Source organism: Triturus cristatus, chromosome 3_2 (assembly GCF_964204655.1).
Source record: "Triturus cristatus chromosome 3_2, aTriCri1.1, whole genome shotgun sequence".
NCBI lineage: Eukaryota > Metazoa > Chordata > Amphibia > Caudata > Salamandridae > Triturus > Triturus cristatus.
In genome coordinates, this window is record NC_140584.1 from 152,931,631 (window position 1) to 152,950,127 (window position 18,497).

Genomic DNA, 18,497 nt, shown 5'->3' on the forward strand with positions numbered 1-18,497 from the left:
AGAGAGAATGACTAAAATGGGTGGGGTCCTCCAACTGTTACAATGGGAAATGTTATGAACCAATCAAATGCTTTTCTTTTAAGTTCATATGGCAATCACGCACCAAGCGCGCAAGGATGCCGCACCCGATGCGATTTTGAGAAAATGTATTTACCATAATATAAGTTTATTACAGTTAGAAATATTTAAATGTTTAAAATATTTTAGATTATCGCTTGTTCTCATATACACTTTAAACTTATTTATATATAGTTTTGAGATGAAAAAAAAATGAGGGAATGGCGTTCCCGCGTGACACCGTACGTCTATGACATAAGACAGGGCCTGGCAGCGTGCACTCTTCGCATACGCAACGCGCAGTGGGCGCTCACATACGTACATGACCCGTGCGTACCCGTCGCATACCAAAGTAGCAGCTGGCGCGACCACATACGTATATGATGTTACGCGGGACGTGTGCCACGAACTGGTTGGATACGAAATGCGCATCGTTTACGAGTTTAACAATATGGCGGATAGGATTCGCGTGCTGATGGAGCTTGGTACACTACCGGTACGGGACGTCAGTTTTCTGGAGAAAAAAAAAACGATATACATACTTTTTTTTGAAGATATAAAACTTTACATATTTTTCAAATTAAAAAAAAGGATAATAGAGTTCCAAAATATTTTTTTTTAAATTAAAAAAATATAGATTTTATAAATATTAACATATGAAATTGGCATTTAAAAAAACCTTTGAAATTCATTGAAAAAACCATAGGTTTTACAGACGTTATAGTTGGGAATTAGCATTTAAAAAACCTTAAAAATTCACTGAGAAAACCATAGGTTTCAGGGGTGTTATAGTTAGTTGGACATTTGACACATACCAGAGAAATTCGCCTGTTATAGTTAGTTGAGCTAACTATAACTCGCGCGCCCGCAATGCACTGGTGATGATGTCACATATTACATCACTCATGACATGGTCAGTGACATCACTGATGACATCACTGATGACATCTCAAATGACATCACTGAGTGTTTAAATGCATTTTATAATTGATGTTTCAGGGAGCTAAGTGGTCTCCGTGTATTGACTTTGACGCTTCAGTAGTATGTCTTTGCATCATATTGTTGGTTTGTTTTTTGTATGTTTAGTTGTCTTTAGATTTGTATCAGTGTGATCTAGTGTATTGGGAGGAGATCCACCTAATGGACAGTCCCCCTTTTGGGAACTGATGGATCAACGTTTAAGTTTAGCATCAGATCAATAACCTTTTATTCTGGGAAAAACACTTAAGCATCCTTTTGACCGAAGAAAAAAAAGGTATAGTCTAATCTGGTTATCACATAAAGAACTCACATAATACCCTTGCTTCAAGTTTGAGCTGTAAAAATGCCTGTGTAAATATCCAAATATACTATCTTGTATTGGTTTGTGTTATGTATGTGTATTGGATGCCTACACCAGCTACCCCAGGTGGATAGAGCTCTTACAATCATCTAATATCTAGCGGTTTAACAGGTGTAACAACTTGTTTCCATAGGAGCCCTCTGTTCTGTATTCATTGTTTGCAAAGCCTCACTTGCATTCCCTTGCAGCATACCTCTGAATATGTTTTTGTTGCTTTCATTGTCTTTAGACTGTGTTAATGTGTTGCAGTGCATTAAGCATTTATGTATGTGCATGTATGCGTGTGTAGGCACTATCTGCATGCATGTAGATAGTGCATTAGCACACTGTGTGTTTCTACAAGCATGATTAGCTAACTGGGTGCATCTATCTATGCATACGTTTGTATAATCCTTTCTGTGGCATTGTACACACAAACATTTGCTACATTAACAGGCATTGTCTCATTTCTAGGTGTGAAGCTCTAAAATTTTGGAAAATTGATGATGACTCTCCTGATCTACAAAATGATCTGACAAGCTTCCAAGTTCAATGCAACGGCCTGATCGGAAACATAACGAATATGAATGGTAAAAAAAAAAAATTCAGAGAACATAGTCTGATGTGTACCTTTTTGCTAAAAGGGAAATAACCAGGATCTCTGGCCGATGCCAATATCCTGAAAATGATTGAATGAAATTAGTTTTTTTCTCAACTTGCAAATCGCAAACATCACCCAAAGATTCTAGCACATTGTTCATTTATTAAATCCAGGGCTATTATGTCCGAATTTCCCTTATTTTTGAAAAACATGAAAGTCTCTAAATACATATATATACATATTAATTACCATTCACACTATATACATTCTATGGTTAAAACAGTACAAATTCTAGTGTGACATCACTGCTCAATGTCCCTTGAAACAACAGCATTATTGTAGGATGGCCGTGAATCAGAATGATGAGACCTAACTATAAAAAAGTAGGAAGAACAAGTTGATGAAAAACATTAGCACACTCAAAGATTAAACTATCCTCAGATTTCTAAACAAAAAGATTACCCATAACATCCTTCTGGTCCTTGACTGGATTTTTGTGGATAACGATACTTTCTTTACAACTCAAATTTTTTACTGACCCCCAAAGCACAATCAAGTAGTCCATGATGAATTTCTAAACATCACTGAAACGCTTATCAAGAAATCAAACAAAATCCTGGTTGTCGAAGATTTCAATGTCTGGTAAACAACCAACTAAATAAACTTAATCTAATTACCAGCATGAGCAATCTGTGCTTTGACCAACTAATCCAGGGTCCTAGTCAATTGGCCTGCCGTACTCCTGACCCATTGATCTACTATGACCTGAACAAAATGCCATAATTTCACATTCCTGGTCAGACCATTCCCTTTTAACTAGGGATGGGCATAGCTGGCGTAATTGCCTATAGCTTAATTGCACGTAACTACCCCAAAATTACTCGTAACTAGGCAAGGGTCGTAATACAGCATTTAGCACTAATTTCTCAGCACAAAATGTACCCCTGTGTCCTAAATTGACCTGCGGATGCTTTTTGCACAGAGTCAATATCACTAAATGCAACCGGGCGCAAACAGCAGCAGCTCATGCTCTCGAGAGGGGAGATTTACTAAGATTTCACACAGATTTTGGTGCCGATCACGATCCGGTAAAAACCGGGTACGAACCGTCGGACGGAGCATATTCTCCGTCCGACGCGTACCCGGTCGTCAAAATATACAAACATGGAATTACGATTCGCACGGGTACACCATTACCGTACGAATCGTAAAAAAGACCGACCGAACAAAAAACACCTACCAATGCGATCCGGGAAAGCGCCGACCTGACGTCGGGACGCACGCAGCCAGCCATTCACGACCCAGGAATCACGATTCGCACCGACGTCACCCCGCACGGTGAATATTTTGCGGCAGCCAAAAACTGCCGGGAAATCAGGACGACGCGAACAAGGACCACCAGTACGCGACGGACAGACGGCGACGCGAACAAGGAGGACCAGTACGTGACGGACACACAGGACGACGCCACCAAGGAGGACCCGTACGCGACAGGACGACGCGATCAAGGAGGACCCGTACGCGACAGGACGACGCGAGCAAGGAGTACCAGTACGCGACGGACAGACATGGACCCGAACCTACGAGTCATCCCTGCCCTCATAGCAGTACACCTCCTCTACAGGTTACGACGCAGACGCCGCAGAAGGTCAGAATAACTAAGGGAGGGGGGAAAGTGGGGTGGGGTGGGGGTGGCACGACCAGGGCAGGCCACAAAACAACCACATGAGTGACACACTACACATGGCCTGGACATACCTGACTCCCATGCCCTGGTCACCACGAGGGGGTGGGGGCGTGTCCTGATAATCCAGCGACCGCCACAACGGAAGTCCGTCACCACGCGAACCGGCAACACAACCAGACAGGTACGTCCCGTACCCACGCCTGAAGAGCGTGGGTACAAGTCGGACCACGCCCACACACGTCACCCCAACAATGGCGGGACGGATCGCACCCACGTGGCAAAGGCCTGGGTACGGGCCGCACAAACATCACATAGCGTGGGGACGGATATGTACGGACCCTACCCCCACCCCGTATGCAAGGAGCGTACCCCCCAGCCCAACAGTGCAAGTACGACCCGTACCCCCACCCGCGGACGTACGGAGCGTACCCCCAGCCCAACAGTGTAAGTACGACCCGTACCCCCACCCGCGAATGCAAGGAGCGTACCCCCCTGCCCAACAGTGTAAGTACGACCCGTACCCCCACCCGCGGACGTACGGAGCGTACCCCCAGCCCAACAGTGTAAGTACGACCCGTACCCCCACCCGCGAATGCAAGGAGCGTACCCCCCTGCCCAACAGTGTAAGTACGACCCGTACCCCCACCCGCGTATGCATGGAGCGTACCCCCCATGCCAACAGTGTAAGTACGACTCGAACCCCCACCCACGAATGCAAGGAGCGTACCCCCCTGCCCAACAGTGTAAGTACGACCCGTACCCACACCCGCGGACGTACGGAGCGTACCCCCAGCCCAACAGTGTAAGTACGACCCGTACCCCCACCCGCGAATGCAAGGAGCGTACCCCCCTGCCCAACAGTGTAAGTACGACCCGTACCCCCACCCGCGTATGCATGGAGCGTACCCCCCATGCCAACAGTGTAAGTACGACTCGAACCCCCACCCACGAATGCAAGGAGCGTACCCCCCTGCCCAACAGTGTAAGTACGACCCGTACCCACACCCGCGGACGTACGGAGCGTACCCCCACCACACCAGTGTAAGTACGACCCGTACCCCCACCCGCGGACGTACGGAGCGTACCCCCAGCCCAACAGTGTAAGTACGACCCGTACCCCCACCCGCGGACGTACGGAGCGTACCCCCAGCCCAACAGTGTAAGTACGACCCGTACCCCCACCCGCGGACGTACGGAGCGTACCCCCAGCCCAACAGTGTAAGTACGACCCGTACCCCCACCCGCGGACGCACGGAGCGTACCCCCAGCCCAACAGTGTAAGTACGACCCGTACCCCCACCCGCGGACGTACGGAGCGTACCCCCAGCCCAACAGTGTAAGTACGACCCGTACCCCCACCCGCGAATGCAAGGAGCGTACCCCCCTGCCCAACAGTGTAAGTACGACCCGTACCCCCACCCGCGTATGCATGGAGCGTACCCCCCATGCCAACAGTGTAAGTACGACTCGAACCCCCACCCACGAATGCAAGGAGCGTACCCCCCTGCCCAACAGTGTAAGTACGACCCGTACCCACACCCGCGGACGTACGGAGCGTACCCCCACCACACCAGTGTCAGTAGACACGTACCCTCACCTCTAATGCAGTGTGCGTAACCCCACCGTGTATGTGCCAAGCGCACATATCCAGTAATCGGAGGTGTGTGTGCAGAGTCCACCCAGCAGTGCCCTGAGACAGGAGTGGTGGGTGTGGAGTCCTCCCAGCAGTGCCCTGAGACAGGAGGGGTGGGTGCCCATCACTCCCAGCAGTGCCCAGAGACAGGAGGGGTGTGTGCAGAGTCCTCCCAGCAGTGCCCTGACACAGGAGGGGTGGGTGTGGAGTCCTCCCAGCAGTGCCCTGACACAGGAGGGGTGGGTGCAGAGTCCTCCCAGCAGTGTCCAGACCCAGGAGGGGTGGGTGCAGAGTCCTCCCAGCAGTGCCCAGAGACAGGAGGGGTGTGTGCAGAGTCCTCCCAGCAGTGTCCAGACCCAGGAGGGGTGGGTGCAGAGACCTCCCAGCAGTGCCCTGAGACAGGAGGGGTGGGTGGTGAGTCCTCCCAGCAGTGCCCAGAGACAGGAGGGGTGTGTGCAGAGTCCTCCCAGCAGTGTCCAGACCCAGGAGGGGTGGGTGCAGAGACCTCCCAGCAGTGCCCTGAGACAGGAGGGGTGGGTGGTGAGTCCTCCCAGCAGTGCCCAGAGACAGGAGGGGTGGGTGCAGAGTCCTCCCAGCAGTGTCCAGACCCAGGAGGGGTGGGTGGTGAGTCCTCCCAGCAGTGCCCAGAGACAGGAGGGGTGTGTGCAGAGTCCTCCCAGCAGTGTCCAGACCCAGGAGGGGTGTGTGCAGAGTCCTCCCAGCAGTGTCCAGACCCAGGAGGGGTGGGTGCAGAGTCCTCCCAGCAGTGTCCACACCCAGGAGGGGTGTAACACATGTGTGTGATGCCACAATTACCCACATCCATACTGCCTACAAGGGAACATGTCCCCATGAACTCATGTCAACTGACTCCACACACAAGTACAGTGATCACCAAGGATGCCACGATTGTTGCAGGTGGAGACATGGCCATGCATGCATGGCCAAAGTAGAAGGGCTCCGTCACACACACAGCTCATGTACACACAGCTCTGCGCTAAACATTGGGAACACCCTGCAGGGAAGAAACTGGGTACACAGAGTAAGGAATACACCCTGGGACAATTGAACCATGCAGTAACTGCTGACATGACCTAAGGAAGTTAGCCAACACCTTGTGATGGCACACAGATCCTAGGGTGGCCCCAAAGAGCAGAACACTACTACAAATCCCACACACCCAAAGCCTTAAACACCACCCAAAACAATGTAGCAGCCCCACCAACACCAATACCACCATAGCAGGAGTGTGATAATGAAAAAAAAAATAAGCTTTAATCAGCATGAGCACAATGTCCGTGGATCAACGGCAGTTCAAAGTCAACAAAGGCCATAGGGCAGTCAATTATTCCCAGCTGCATGGGGGACACAGTGGGATGTGTGTCCCCTACCTTGCCTGCACAGTCAAATGCCATCGTCTTCCATACTGGTGAGGGCATCAGGGGGGGGGGAAGCAACAGGCACCGCAGGGACATCAGGGCAAAGGGGCGGCGTTGTGGGTGCAGGGATGGAGGACTCAACCACAGGGGGTGTGTCATGGCCAAAGGCGGAGGCCAGGATGGCACTACACACCTTAGCAAGGTCCTCCAGGGAGTCCCCTGCACCCGAAGTGACCTCAGGCCCCAAGGAGGGGGGGGGTTCAGAGGGATGGGTTGCAGCGCCACCGGGGGAGGGTGGAGACAGGGGGGGAGACTCAACCACCCTGACCGAGGACTTCCTTGACCGCTTGCGTGGTGGCGTAACTGTGGGGCTCAGGGACAGAGCGGCCATGAAGGAGTCCTTGGGGGAGATGTGGCCAGGAGAGCTGAGGGGAGGGGATTTGGAGGGAGTGGATTGTGTGGAATGCGGACTCCCACTCTGGCTGCGTGTCACACGTTTGCCCCCCGACCCAGTGGGTGTGCCTATCTCACCCTGTGTGTGCGTGTCAGGAGGAGTGCGGTGGACCTTCCCTGCTGGTGTGGTGCCTGTGTCTGTTGTGGTGGGTGCATGCCGACGTCTGGGTGTACGTGGGACAGGCATGGAAGTGGGAAGTGTGGATGGGGCAGGGGTAGGTGGGGGGAGGTCGCGCTGCAGGAGACCCACTGCTGCAGTCAGTGTGGAGTCTAGGGACCTCAGAAAGTTGCGTTGGTCAGCCTGCAAAGAATGAATGCCCTCCAAGAATGCCTCGATGTTGGTGAGGATTTTCCCGTGGGAATGGAGGACATTCAGGATCGCAGCCTGACCAACCTGCATTTGCCGCTGGATGTCCATAGACTCAGCATTGGCGGCAGCAGTGGAGACAGGGGCAGGGGGTGCGGTGCCTGGCAGGAAGGAGACATGCGGTGACCGGGCACGCTGGGAAGGGACACGAGCAAGTGGGAGGCGGTTGGTGGGAACTGAGGGGGCGGTGGCAGGTGTTGTTCCACTGTCAGCTGCTGGTGCAGCCTCCGCCAACCCTGAGACATCCTCCTCGGACCTGTCAGCTTCGTAGTCTGATGTGCCAGTCGACAGGTCCTCGGCCACACTATCCTCCGCCTCTGTCCCACTCGATGTGCCAGCCCCGATGTCACGGCTGCCACTGGTGCTCGGTCCCTCCGCCTGGTCCGTGTCCATGTCTCCCTCTGTGTCCCCCGACGATGCTGTGGGCAGGGTGGAGAGACAGAAATTAATCAGACACCTGTACACATCTGTCACATGAGTCCAATCTACATAGTCAACATTGCATAGCCTGAAGAGGCAGATCCCTAACATCTGCAAAACAAGGTACCGATGTAGGGCATGAAACACAGTTGGTTGAGCCACCATGCCACTGAAATACCATGGAGAGCATGAGACAATAGCTGATGACAGGAAACGAAGTCTGACATAGCACCCAGGCCCTGGGGACAATCCTGCACTGCCTCTGCACCACACAGCGTTTGTGAAAATACCTATGACCAGGGACAATATCCATGAACTTGAGACACATGCTGCATAGGTAATGCTGCAAACATGCCCAACATAACTCGGTCACTGCACCTTGCGTGTGTGTCCAGTAACATCACACACTGTCCAGACCCAGCAATTAGGAATCAGGATTTGACACATAGGCATTGCCCGCCCCAAGCAACCCCCACACGATGCTAATTGCTGAGACACAGGTGGCACCAACATCTCATAGTCTGGGTGATAAACACAGTGGCAGGCAAAAGGCAAGATTGGACGCAAAACAGCAAAGGTGCGCCTGTACAAATAATGAGGTACCAGTGCCCATCCTCAGATGAGTATAACAAGACACACAGGCACTGGCAACTGTGAGTATGAAGAGGGACAATCAGGTCAGGCTGCACAGTGGACACCTGTACATAATAGCACGTCTATATACATGGTGACAGGGGACAATGGCACAGAGCACAACCTACGCTGTAGACAGTGAGAGTGTCCACGTTGATGATGACACAAACAACACTGAGAATAAGGTGCCCCAGGGGACAGTATTGGGCACGCAACTACATGCTACTGAATGGGAATGACTGCTACACACGTCACCATCCCTGCACTATGCGTAGCGCACACTCATGCACATCATGTCACAGGCCACTACATAGGACATGCGCGCTGTAAGGCATGACACATGAGAGACCAACTCCCATGTCTGGAGCCAGCATCAGTGCCAACTGACATGGAACCCACATGCAGTGAACTTGACAGTTCACAGGCAAGGTCCCACAACCTGTTACCCACCACCACCACCCATGATGCTACAGTCATTGTTCTCGTGGACAAAGCGCCAGCCTACATTACCTTGTGAAGGAGTGACTACACACAGACCAGGGAACACATTGCAAGGAGGGGAAGGGTGGCAGGGGCGCTGCGCTACACTTGGGCAAACTGGATGGGCACAGCACCTTTAAACCCTGCCAGTGAATTAATGCCACTGTGCCCTTACAAATGCCGGTGACACACAACAAACGCACATGTACCTACCCCCTTCCGCCTGCTGCATCGCCTGTAAGCGCCTCTCCAGGTCTGGAAAGACCACCGGCAGCACACGCCTGTGGAGGTGGGTCAGACGGCGGCGGCCGCGGTTCTTGTGGCTCTCAGGTGAGTCCCCCAGCAGGAGCCGTGCAATCCTCCGCACCGGATATCCTGCCAGCGTTTCCTCACCTGGGACAGGCTCCGCCTCCGACCATCCACACGCCTCACGGCACTGACGGCGGTCAGCCAGATCTGCTCCTTGGCAGAGGCGCCTACCTGTGAGGAAGTACAAGTGACACCACATCAATACACCAGCCACATGTCACAGAGAGACATATGTGAACATAATAGCTGGTTACTACATGGCATGTAATGCAGCCAACGCATTGCACCTCTGTCATAGGGACATCATCCTCTGGTGAGGGAAAAGGCAGTACGTGCCATAGTGGGTACTCAGGTGGAATGATGGCAATGTCACAATCAATGATCAAGGCTCACACTGTGCATCACACCCACACCTCCTGTCTCAGGGCACTGCTGGGAGGACTCTGCACACACACCTCCTGTCTCAGGGCACTGCTGGGAGGACTCTGCACACACCCCTCCTGTCTCAGGGCACTGCTGGGAGACATCAGGCACCCCCCCCCTGGTACCCCACCGACAGTACATGGCATGTGTGTCACACCGGGTCACAATGCCTGAAGACACAGTCACAACATAGGGACAGTCTGTGGCAGTGGCCTATGCACTCACCTGATACCCTGGTCGCCCATACAGCATGGGGTACTGTGGGAGGATCACATCCAGCAGAGCCATGTTCTCCTCCAGGGTGAATGGCTGTGTCCTCTCCACAGCCCTTGACATGGTTCCAGGGAATCAGTAGCAGCAGCTTGGTCGACAAATGCAAAGATGTGCAGGCAAGTAATCCCTCATGGGACCTGGCTGCCTTATATGTGCCCTTCTGCCCAGTCTCATGCACAGGAGTACAGAGTGATTGGTCACTCACATTTGCATCCTATGTTTCCACCAATCCCTTCAAACCTAGCAGTCTGTGGGTTCTCTATCGGTTTCATTCTCCTGCATGATGTCAGCCCCACAAACACATTGCAACAAAGTAGAAGAATTCCAACTGACTTCTGCTGTGCACCTTCCAGAACAAAATCGAAATTTGAACCTGGTCGCCATGACAACCAGCATGCATGTAGGCCTTAATACTTGTCCCCTATGTAATTAGGAGAATCACACACAGGTACGGTGCGTTTCCGGGCCCTAGGGCACCCCAAATGCATGGCAACGGCCCGTACATGCATGCCTACGTTCAAAATCACTATGGTTCTGCACGCGTATGCGTACTCGTTGTGGTACGGACCGTACAAATGCCTGTACGCTCACTATCACTATGGGTCTGTGTACCCGTAGTGATAGTGAGCGTAGATGCGAGTGTACGGTCCGTACCACTACGTGTACGCATACGCGTGCAGAACCATAGTGATAGTGAGCGTAGATGCGAGTGTACGTTCCGTACCACTACGTGTACGCATACGCGTGCAGAACCATAGTGATAGTGAGCGTAGATGCGAGTGTACGTTCCGTACCACTACGTGTACGCATACGCGTGCAGACCCATAGTGAGAGGGCCGTACACTCGCATGTACGCTCACTATCACTATGGGTCTGCACGCGTATGCGTACTCGTTGTGGTACGGACCGTACAAATGCCTGTACGCTCACTATCACTATGGGTCTGTGTACCCGTAGTGATAGTGAGCGTAGATGCGAGTGTACGGTCCGTACCACTACGTGTACGCATACGCGTGCAGAACCATAGTGATAGTGAGCGTAGATGCGAGTGTACGTTCCGTACCACTACGTGTACGCATACGCGTGCAGAACCATAGTGATAGTGAGCGTAGATGCGAGTGTACGGTCCGTACCACTACGTGTACGCATACGCGTGCAGAACCATAGTGATAGTGAGCGTAGATGCGAGTGTACGGTCCGTACCACTACGTGTACGCATACGCGTGCAGAACCATAGTGATAGTGAGCGTACAGGCATTTGTACGGTCCGTACCACTACGTGTACGCATACGCGTGCAGACCCATAGTGAGAGGGCCGTACACTCGCATGTACGCTCACTATCACTATGGGTCTGCACGCGTATGCGTACTCGTTGTGGTACGGACCGTACAAATGCCTGTACGCTCGCCATCACGATGGGTACACATACGGCAGCACTCCCACAGTGATTGGGGAACATACACAGGCCCTCTTAGCAGCAGTACGCCGGTTTGTACACATCACTGTGGTGATAGTCGACACACAGGTAGGAATAGGGCGGACATACTTGTCCATGGATGGACATACTTGTCCAGGAATGGACATCAAGGCATCGTCTGTGCATTACTACATGTGTGGGGCACAGGTGTGACAGGCTGTGATGTGGAACATGCCTCCTGAGTGGAGGAGGCACCAGATGTATGATGAGATGTGTACAGGTGTACTGTGTGAGGGTGCAATGTGTGCCAGGCATGCCCTTGACTCCTTTGACATGTGTGCATGTCGTACTGCGCACTTGGGGTGAGCGTCACTGGCATGGCACGGACACCAACACACGGAAGTGTCCCATGATGCCCGGTACAGGGGTCATGACACCTGACTTGTCACTACCCACAGTGCACAATGTGACTATGTCATTTATGTGTCCGGGATTTACATCAGGTTGATGTTGTAGCACCCTCAAAAGCTGCAGCCGTTGCAGCAACCAACATGTGTCTGTGTGTAGATTGTCATTGCACACTGTTCCGCACACCATGCCACATGTGGTATCTGATGTGAGGTGCACATGTATGCATGGGACACGGAGTAGCGTGACAAGGCCATGTCAGCATCCTCACAAGGAATGTGTGGTGAGTCATGACATGTGCACCTTCATGGCAAGGTGTGTGGGCAGGCCTAGTGTAATGTCATGTGACCTGTGGCTCCGGTGTTCCGCTACCAGTCTCTACAATCGGCATCCTACTTCTGCTGATGTGTGGGTGTATGTCACTTCTGTCTTGCGTCGGGCTGTTCACTTGCACTGGGACACAGCTATTCCCATGGCGTGGCATGGGGAGGTTCTCAATCACCGTGTGTAGCTGGGTCTTGGAAGGAGTGTCACCTTGCATCCATACGTGTCCTGGGCATGTAGCACATGCCTGACTCCCTATGTGGCATGTGTGTATTGGCAGATTTACATGTGCTCAGTAGACATGAGTTGTTCTCGTAGTGCACTCACTCTTCCTTGTCACTTCCAAATTACTGCAGAGCGCCTCCTGTTGCCCGAAGAATTCCAGACTTGGCCACCATGCAGGAGAATGACAGGATCCGGCTCTACCGCTTCACCCAACCGTTGATTCTGGAGCTGACGGCGAGACTGGCACCACACCTGCAACCGCAGCACAGGTATCCTACGGCACTGACACCCCAGCTGAAGGTAATGGCTGCCCTACATTTCCTTGCCACGGGTACCTTCCAATATACCATAGCTCATGTTGGTGGCATGTCCCAGAGCATGTTCAGCGGTGTGCTGCATGATTTCTTGGAGGCCATGTTGATTCACCTGGATGACTTCATCAAGTTCCCAACCCCTGAACAGATGACTGAGGTCAAACGTGGTTTCTATGCCCTGGGAGGGATGCCCCATGTCATTGGGTCCATAGATGGGACACATGTAGGTTTGGTACCACCACACGCACGGGAGGTGGCGTACCGCAATCGGAAGCACTACCATTCCATCAATGCCCTTGTGGTGTGTCTGTCCAACATGGTGATTTCACATGTCTGTGCTCGTTTTCCAGGATCAGCACACGATGCCTACATCATGAGGCGTAGCGGGATGCCTGATATGATGATGCAGCTGCGCAACGAACGTGCATGTGTTGTTGGTGGGTACAGTCTGTCTGTCCTGTATTCTGTTTGGCCGAGCAGCACTACCGCATCGCCTGTTCTAACGATATCCATGTGCTTTCCATTTAGGGGACGCTGGCTATCCCAACATGCCTTGGCTGCTGACACCTCTCCGCAACCCCATCACGCCGGCCCAGCTCCGCTACAACACCGCCCATGGCCGGACAAGGCGAGTGATAGAGAGGACGTTTGGCATGCTGAAGAGCCGATTCCGGTGCCTCCACAAGACCGGCGGCGCACTCCCATATGCCCCGGCGAAGGTCTGCAAGATCTTCATGGTCTGCTGCATGCTGCACAACATGGCAGTTGAAAGAGCTGTGCCCCTCATCCTGGATCAAGATGACGAGGACCATCCACCCGTGGAGGACGAAGGGCTTGGCAATGGGGCTAGTGATGTGGAGGATGTGGAGCCGCAAGAGGACATCCGGACTCGGCTCATACGCGACTTCTTTGCTTAGTGGTGAGTACCAGGGTCTGAGTGTGCACGCATTGGTCCCCGTGTGGCATGCGTTGTGATGTGTGTCTCCACCTGCATGTATGGCACGTGGGGCAGAGGTGTGTGTGGGTGTGTCACTGGAGTGATGGTGGCAGTGATGGTAGTATTTCCCCAGACATAATTGTGACCTAGCATGTTGTCATACATACATGTGTCGAGTACATGCACATGCAAGTGGCTGTGCTTCTTGTGGCTGACTTCTTGTGTGTCTCTCTTCCCCAGGTACCTGCGCATGCCGTTTGCTGGTTGCATTGTTGTGGCACTGCTATTCCTCATGGACATGGCATCGTGGGCTGACTCAGCGTTACAGGCACGGACACGTTTGGAAGTCTCCATGGGGTAAGGGATGCATCTGGGGTGTATTGGGTGTGGCAGTTGTTCACGATGTGTGCACACTGCCCCGGTCGGGGTTTGGGTCCTCTGCAGACATGTGGCATCCCCATGGGACACGACATGCAGCTGGGTACACCTGAATAGATGGCCTGCCTGGTTGTCAGTCATCAGTGATGGGATGGTGGATTGTGATGAAGGCATCAATGTGTGTGACACTGCCCTCGGACACATACGGTTAACATTGTCTTGACATGGCGTGGGACTTCCACATCAGCGGATGTATGGTGTATGGCAGGCTCTCCGTGAGCAGCTGTGGGTATTTAGCTATTATCCGACACTTGTGTGCCAGTTCCATGGCTATCACGCATTTGTGCTGCAGAAGGGGGGTGCCAGTGTTGGAGCCACATGTTACTCCACATGATGTGTTCATGTGTACTTCAAGTTGCCTCTGCAATCCCAAACACATGACTATTAAAGGTGTCCCTATGCCTCCAAGCTGCCTCTTCTCAGTCAATGCTGGTGTGTTGGCACGGTGCATCCTGCATGTCTGGCATGGTATTCCCTGATTGTGGCTATGTGTCAATGTGTCGAGTGGCAAGATGCAAGCTGTGTGTGTGTGCTGAGACTGTGTAATGGGCATGATGTCCATGACTGTGTGGGTATTGTGACATGTGCCATCCCCATGCATCCAACGTTGTCCATGACCCCATTCTCTGCATCCACCGGACTCAAGCTTGCAGGACATGGTTCTGCCACCTGTCTACACGTACCTGGGTGCCCCCCAGGACACGGGCCAGGATCCCTGACCTCTGCGCATGACTGTTGCTGTACTCAATGTGTCTGTCAGCACGGTTGTTCGGCCACCCCCTCAGCTGGTTCTGACCATCACGGGTGTGTATGGTGCTCCATGTCTGTCTTGCCTAGAAAACTGTGACCCATGTGTCCTGTGCCAGACTCAGGCCCCAGGGTGTGGATGGTTGAAGTGAACAGATGACTCAGGCATGTTTAGACTGTACAAGACACATGTTAGGTAATAATGCTACCAGCAGGCATCTACTCTTAATAGTGTGATTTATTATTGGGGGGGGGGGGCCAAGTGAGGGCCTTTCCGGGATTAGGGAATCCAAAGTTCAGTAGGGGAGTTGGTGCCCTTGCCATTGGAAATCCTCAGAGTCCATGCCACAGTCTTTGTCAACATTGGTCAGCCAGTGACCAGCAGGGCCATGTGGCAGAGAATGTCTCTTGATGCTGTGATGCTGTTGCTCCAGTGGGCCAGGTGCCAGGCCAGGTGTCCTGGGAGATGGTGATGTGGCAGCCACCCTCACGGTCCTTTCCGTGGACGACCCGGCTTCCTGCGGGGAACCTCAGCAGCAGGCCGTGACGACGTCTGGGATGCTCCGTCGGATGTTTCCTCCTCCTCCTCATGATCCCTCCCTGTGGGTGGTGATGTTCTCCGCCTTCTGGCACAGGGAGGGTCGGCCATGGTGTCGGCCATCCGACGGAGTTCAGCGTGAATCCCCTGGGACGCCGTCACTTGCTCAGCCTGTCTGTCCTCCATCCTCCGTTGGTGTAGCTGTAGACAGGCTATTAGCTCCGCATGTTGCTGGGCCTGCTGGACCTTGATCCCCTCGAGGACGGACACAACCTGGGCCATGCCCGTGGTGTCCTGCCGGTATGAGTCCAGGATGTTACGGACATGGGAAAATACCGGATCCCCAGCCAACTGGTCAGGCTCGCGCCTCCGCCGCTCTCCACTCCCACCACCCCTGCCCACTTGCGTCTGGCCTGCACTTGTGGGCACATGGGGTCTCCGGGACCCCTGAGGGGTGGCATTGGCGTTGTCGCCTGCCTCCTCCTGGGTGCCCGGGACACCGTGTCCCTCCTGGCGAGCCTGGCTGCATTGTGGGGTTGGGGCAGGGATCCTGGGTGTCTCCTGGGATGTGGCAGGAGTGGGGGTGGTGGTTGGCACGGTTGTACCTGACGCAGGTGCTGCAGGTGGTTGGACACCAGAGGGGCCAGGTCGGTCGGGGTCGTCCGCAGAGTGGTGAGAGTGGTCGCTGCCGGTGGGATCGGTCTCCTGCAGATCCGGGTCCTGTGAGTGTTCCCCCCCAGTGTTGGGGGGTGCAGCACGACGTTGACCTGTGTGTGAGAGAGACAATGTTACTTTTGATCCATGCAACATCCATGTTGCATCCGTTACAAAGTTGGCACATTTCCTCTTGGAATTAGGATCTGTCTTGCATTCCACTCACAGTGCACTTGTGCATGTGTGTGTCCCTTGGGCACCAATTTGGCCCCTTTAACTATGTGTGGCACAGTCTTACTTGCTGCGTCAAGTGTGACTGCAGTCAGCAGTGGAGTGTGCATGTGTGGTGAGCTATGCGTTTGCGCCTTCCTTGTAGCACTGTACATGTGCACATGGAGTGGATCCACACACTCATATGATGCAGGTGGCTGTCCTTGTGCTCGTGTACAGGTTGTAACATGGCCCTGCGTTTTGCCATGATGAAGAGGGGGGGTTCTGGCACTGGGCACCCTTGTCTACATGCACGCAGTCCACCTGCTGACGAGCAGACATTCCCACACACCAAAGGACTGATTTGCTCTCCCTGTGTCTCCCTCCTTCTCTGTCCCCCTCTCCCTCCCTCTCTGTCCCCCTCTCCCTCCCTCTCTGTCCCCCTCTCCCTCCCTCTCTGTCCCCCTCTCCCTCCCTCTGTGTGTCAGCCTCCTCCCTCTGTCCATCTTCCTGTGTCTCCCTCCCTCTCTGTCCCCCTCTCCCTCCCTCTCTGTCCCCCTCTCCCTCCCTCTCTGTCCCCCTCTCCCTCCCTCTCTGTCCCCCTCTCCCTCCCTCTGTGTCCCCCTCTCCCTCCCTCTGTGTCCCCCTCTCCCTCCCTCTGTGTCCCCCTCTCCCTCCCTCTGTGTGTCAGCCTCCTCCCTCTGTCCATCTTCCTGTGTCTCCCTCCCTCTGTGTCCCCCTCTCCCTCCCTCTGTGTGTCAGCCTCCTCCCTCTGTCCATCTTCCTGTGTCCCCCTCCCTCTCTGTCCCCCTCTCCCTCCCTCTCTGTCCCCCTCTCCCTCCCTCTGTGTGTCAGCCTCCTCCCTCTGTCCATCTTCCTGTGTCTCCCTCCCTCTCAGTCCCCCTCTCCCTCCCTCTGTGTCCCCCTCTCCCTCCCTCTGTGTCCCCCTCTCCCTCCCTCTCTGTCCCCCTCTCCCTCCCTCTCTGTCCCCCTCTCCCTCCCTCTGTGTCCCCCTCTCCCTCCCTCTGTGTGTCAGCCTCCTCCCTCTGTCCATCTTCCTGTGTCTCCCTCCCTCTGTGTCCCCCTCTCCCTCCCTCTGTGTGTCAGCCTCCTCCCTCTGTCCATCTTCCTGTGTCCCCCTCCCTCTCTGTCCCCCTCTCCCTCCCTCTGTGTCCCCCTCTCCCTCCCTCTGTGTCCCCCTCTCCCTCCCTCTGTGTCCCCCTCTCCCTCCCTCTGTGTGTCAGCCTCCTCCCTCTGTCCATCTTCCTGTGTCTCCCTCCCTCTGTGTCCCCCTCTCCCTCCCTCTGTGTGTCAGCCTCCTCCCTCTGTCCATCTTCCTGTGTCCCCCTCCCTCTCTGTCCCCCTCTCCCTCCCTCTGTGTCCCCCTCTCCCTCCCTCTGTGTGTCAGCCTCCTCCCTCTGTCCATCTTCCTGTGTCTCCCTCCCTCTCAGTCCCCCTCTCCCTCCCTCTGTGTCCCCCTCTCCCTCCCTCCGTGTGTCACCCTCTGTCACCTTGGCCCAGCTTCCTGGGCACACACTGTTAGCAGATCTTTGAGTGGCCCTTGGCCTGTTGATGTGAGTTTGTTTCTGATCTCCAGGCACCCATTTTGTCTGCTGTGTGTCTGTGCGCTGCTGCTGTGGTGGTGTGTGCTGCCACTCTTTCACACTGTTGGCTGTTCATTAGCTGCTGGCATGTGCAAAACAGTGCCTTCACCCCCATGTGTTGATGCAAGGCATCCGCCATTTGCTGGCAAGTCATTCCTGTGTTGGGACACAGTGTTTGTCTGGCTGTGACCTAGGCCATATGGGCAGAGGGCATTGTTGTCTGCTTTGGAGTCGCACTATGTGATTCTTGGTGCCCACACTCCCGCCATCCGGGTTACCGTGTCATGTGTTGTTGTCTTCTGTGGCCTGTGACTTGACATTGTCCAGCTGGGTGCATGGGGCATGGTGGCAGCAGTGGCATGTGCCTGCTCATGGAGTGTGGTTGAGTAATGCGATGGCTTGTGGTGTTTGCGTGCCTGTTATTAATTTTGGTTGTGGTTGCAGTTCCCCCCATGTGAGGTGCGTTGTTTGTGTACTCACCCGGGTCTCGGAGTCCTTCTACTCCTTCAACTGCCTCCACCGGCAGTATGGCCATCACCCTCTCCTCCCAGGGATGGTACTGTACGGGTCTGCGGGAGGGCCCTCCTCCGGTGGCGTTGGCCTGGTCGTGTTCCTCCTGTCTCTTGGCTCTGACCCTCCTCCGC

At 53.8% G+C, this 18,497-nt stretch overlaps 1 protein-coding gene across 1 annotated transcript in view; it reads left to right on the forward strand.

Annotated features, from left to right (window-relative positions):
• The window catches only part of LOC146856924 (E3 ubiquitin-protein ligase TRIM39-like), a 243,182-nt gene that overhangs the window by 127,572 nt on the left and 97,113 nt on the right, over nucleotides 1-18,497 (forward strand). The window contains exon 5 of the mRNA XM_085647006.1: nucleotides 1,853-1,968. Coding sequence (XP_085503132.1) covers nucleotides 1,853-1,968 — 116 coding nt within the window. The remainder of the gene's footprint in view (nucleotides 1-1,852; nucleotides 1,969-18,497) is intronic.